Source organism: Chrysochloris asiatica, unplaced genomic scaffold (assembly GCF_000296735.1).
Source record: "Chrysochloris asiatica unplaced genomic scaffold, ChrAsi1.0 scaffold00472, whole genome shotgun sequence".
Taxonomy (NCBI): domain Eukaryota; kingdom Metazoa; phylum Chordata; class Mammalia; order Afrosoricida; family Chrysochloridae; genus Chrysochloris; species Chrysochloris asiatica.
Genome location: NW_006408990.1, coordinates 1,033,090 through 1,036,814, shown reverse-complemented (window position 1 = coordinate 1,036,814; position 3,725 = coordinate 1,033,090). Strand labels below are relative to the sequence as shown.

Here is a 3,725-nt window from a genome sequence, read left to right as displayed (position 1 = left end):
GGTCAGAGAAAAAGAGGAAGACCCCCAACGAGATGGATCAGCCAGGTGGCATCATTGATGGACTCAAGCGTGGCAGCGGTATGGCACCTGACAACAACTCATGACTTGATGTATTATTTTTATAATCAGCAAATGGGGGAGAGAAGGTTGAATGTTGTCTAGAAACAGTGAGGCACAAAAAGCCCTCATGCCCCTCAGAGATTATATTTTGGTTTATTTCCTGATGGTGCAGTATCAGTTGTTCATTTACTTTACATGTGTTGAATAAGGAACTCTCTGGGTCCTAGGGTTGTAGGGAATAAGGAATAGAGAGGTTCTTGTCCAAGTCTTACTACCAACCTCACTACCACCACTGTCACCATCACCTCCACCTCCCAAATTACTACCACCCACACAACCACCATCACTATGACCAACATCATCATTACCACCACCTCCATCACCTTCACTATGACCATCATCATCATTACCATCATCACCATCTCTATGACCATCATCATCACTACTATGACCACCATCATCATCATCATCACCCTCACTATGACCATCATCATCATCACCATCATCACCCTCACTATGACCACCGTCACCATCATCATCACCATCATCACCCTCACTATGACCACCGTCACCATCATCACCCTCACTATGACCATCATCATCATCATCACCTCCATGACCATCACTACTATCACCTGGATAGTAACTGTGCTGAGGAAGGTGGGTCCTGGGGTGTATGCTATTCTGGGTGCTCACACACTTCCATCCTTGAGGGGGCTGTTCTAGTGGGGAATCAACCGCTCTGTAGTCATGGATGTGGCTGGTAGGCAGATCTGAAGGATGCAACTCTGTCCACTCCCAATGTACAGGGGCTTTCTACCCTCATGGTCTGGAACTCCCAAGGGCAGAGGAGGGAAGCGGTCGGGGGCCTCAGGGTCCTGGTAGTGCCCACCACCTCCACCAGCACTCAGGAGGTGGCCAGAGCTGCACCTTTCTAGAACAAGCGAGGCAGCCCGGATCCCGGAGTCTCTCTCGGGTGTGGGGCTATCCTCTCCATTCTAAGTAAGCCGTGGGGTCCACGGGCAGCTGCTCACCTGGCGTTTCTGCGTGTCCGAGGCGACGTTGTCCCACCACAGCCGGAAGAATTCCTGCTCCACTATGATGAAACGGCGCTGCGGCCCTCGGCTCAGCTCCTCCACCACAGAGCTGTAGACGTTGGCAGCGTATGCCCGCATGCTCTCCTGGGGAAGGGTCACCAAATACCAGTCCTGAGGACCCACGGGAAAGATGCACTGCGACAGAATGCTCAATGAGGACCAGGCACGGGGAGATATGCTCCCCTGAGGGGCAGCACAGGGCACGAAGAGATATGCTCCCCTCCCGGGGGACAGCAGAGGGCACGGGGAGACATCGGGGATGGGGGCAGCAGAAGGCACAGGACACGTGCTCCCTGTGCCGGGGTGGGGCAGACAGGCGTAGCAGGGGTCCTGCGGTGGGAAGGGGGATTGTAGGGCTGTACAGGCATGGCCCAGTGACCACAGAGGGAGCCCCCGGCTAGCAGTCCGGTTTCCTTTCTGTTTTGAATTTCGGGATCTGCAGCAGCTGAGAAGCAGGAGGTCAGATGGCACAGGGTCATTCCCCAGTGATGCTGGCCAGGAGCTGCCCTCTCGGGCCTCAGCTTCCCCTTCTCTAAAGTGGGCAGTAGCACACGTCCACCTCTTAGCAACTGGAGCTGACCCTCAGCATCCAAGTCTCCCCTGTTGCTCAGTAATGGGATCTAGAGCCACAGGGGTCCTAAGGGGTGGCAGAGAAGTGTTCCCTGAGGCCTGGGTAGCAGCCCTGAGGCCGGAGGGAGCAAGGCTCCTTGGGTCTCACTTGTCTCTCTTCATTCACCACAACGATTCATTCAACAGCCCGCACAGGCCCGAGGAACAAGGTCAACAAAATACGGGATGTCTGGTTATCCATAGAGACCACCGCTCAGGGACATGCAGGATGGAGGGGTGGTCTCAGAGAGGGGATCCGGAAGGGGCACATCCTAAAGGGAGAGAGGGCTGAGGTCTCTGAGAGGAATGTTTGGCAGAACAACCAGTGCAAAGGTCCTGGGGCAGCGGAGGAAGAGCAGGAGGTCAGAGTGGCTTCAGCCAGTGAATTGGGGAGGGACAGGAGAGACTCTACTGCCTGAGGGGTTGCCGGGACTAGAGGTACGCGAGTTGATTCTACTAGTGGGGGGCATAGGCTAATGGAAGTGGAGGTCTCCCTTGCTTCTCTCATTCCAGGGGTGGAGGAGATCACGAAGGCAGCCTTGGCTGGGTTTTCTAGAATTCTGAGGTGGCCCCTGTGCCAGTCCATCTGACAATCTGACCTCCCTACCTCAGCCCTGGTGCATGGAGAACATGCATGGTTCTTGTCGCTCCCAGTGGGGAAAACCAGTAAGTCCAGGGGCAGGGTCTATGGCCCAGGTGCTGAGCCCAACCAGCCAAGCCAGGGCCACTGTCTGGACTGGCTTCCGCCTACAAGGGGACTCTGCCCAGCAGCTGATCTCATGTGACCTGAAGCCAGCCCCACCCTCCTGGGGGCCTACCACTGCCACCCCACATGGGGGCCCCTAGTACAGGGTTCTCACCCTCTCTCCAACCCGGAACACAGCAGCCATTCAATCCAAGTCTCACCCAACAGAAGAGGAAGCCGAGGGTCAGGGAGGACGCAAGTCTTGAAGGGTTCCCCAGACTCCACCACCTCCAACCTTGCCCTCAGGGATGGGGAAACTGAGGCTTGGAGCATGAAGTGACCAATCCAAGGTCAGTTTGTCAATCAGCTGAGGCAGATTCCGGCTGGAACCCAGGCTGACCCTTCATTCTCGGGTTTGTTGTTGTTATGTTTCCGAGGCTGTAAATCTTTACAGGAGCAGAAAGCCTCATCTTTCTCCCACGGAGAAGCTGGTAGTTTCGAACTGCTGACCTTGGGGTTAGCAGCCCGATTCGTAACCACTACGCTATTCTCAGGTGGCTGGGTGCAAATACACAAGACGATGCCCGCAGGTTAGAGACTGCAGCTCTGGGACGTGGGGGCGCAGGCGGCCACCTACCTGGACCGTGTAGACCCAGCCCACGTCCATGTGACTGTGGGGCACCACAAAGGCCCGGATGGGGTCCGCGGGCTGGACCCCCGGCGGTCGCAGCAGCACGAGCAGCGCAGGCAACCAGCGCAGCAGCCCCATCACGCGGGATCCGCAGTGCCGTAGGCGCGGGCTGAGCGCTGGACTCGCTTCCGGGTCCGCCGGGTTGGGGCGGGGCGGCGGGACCACGGGGACGGGGCACCGCCCCCGGGACAGCATGGAGGGGCTGGGCGGCCCAGGCCGCTGGCTGGAGCTCTGGCTCCGCCCTTATGCCCCGGATTGCTAGTCTTTTGGTGCGTCCTAGGGGCCAGACGGAGTCCTGGTGGAGTGCAGTGGTTTAATGCACTGGACCAGAAGGTCGGTTTGAACCGCAAGGTCGATGGTTCAAATTCACCAGCCACTCCTGGGAAACTCTATACAAGGTAGCTATGACTCGGAACCGACTGGATGGCATTAACAGCAACACCAGGAGCCAAATCCCAAATGCCACCTTCTCCGGGAAGTCTGCCAGATTTCTCCCAGCCTCTCCCCGTGCGCGTCCCCTGTTGCTACTTGCGTGTCACCCCTCCCCCCAACCTCCACCTCCAGACTCGGCTCCCTGCTGCTT

The 3,725-nt window shown here is 57.2% G+C and overlaps 1 protein-coding gene across 1 annotated transcript in view; it reads right to left on the bottom strand.

Annotated features, from left to right (window-relative positions):
• The window catches only part of MAN2B2 (mannosidase, alpha, class 2B, member 2), a gene marked incomplete at its 3' end in the record, with an annotated part of 37,442 nt that extends 34,222 nt beyond the window's left edge, over nt 1–3,220 (bottom strand). The window contains exons 1-2 of the mRNA XM_006877315.1: nt 3,089–3,220; nt 1,095–1,241 (exon numbers count right to left, since the gene is read on the bottom strand). Of these exons, the coding sequence (XP_006877377.1) occupies nt 1,095–1,241; nt 3,089–3,220 (279 nt within the window). The remainder of the gene's footprint in view (nt 1–1,094; nt 1,242–3,088) is intronic.
• Between the last annotated feature and the right edge of the window lie 505 nt (nt 3,221–3,725).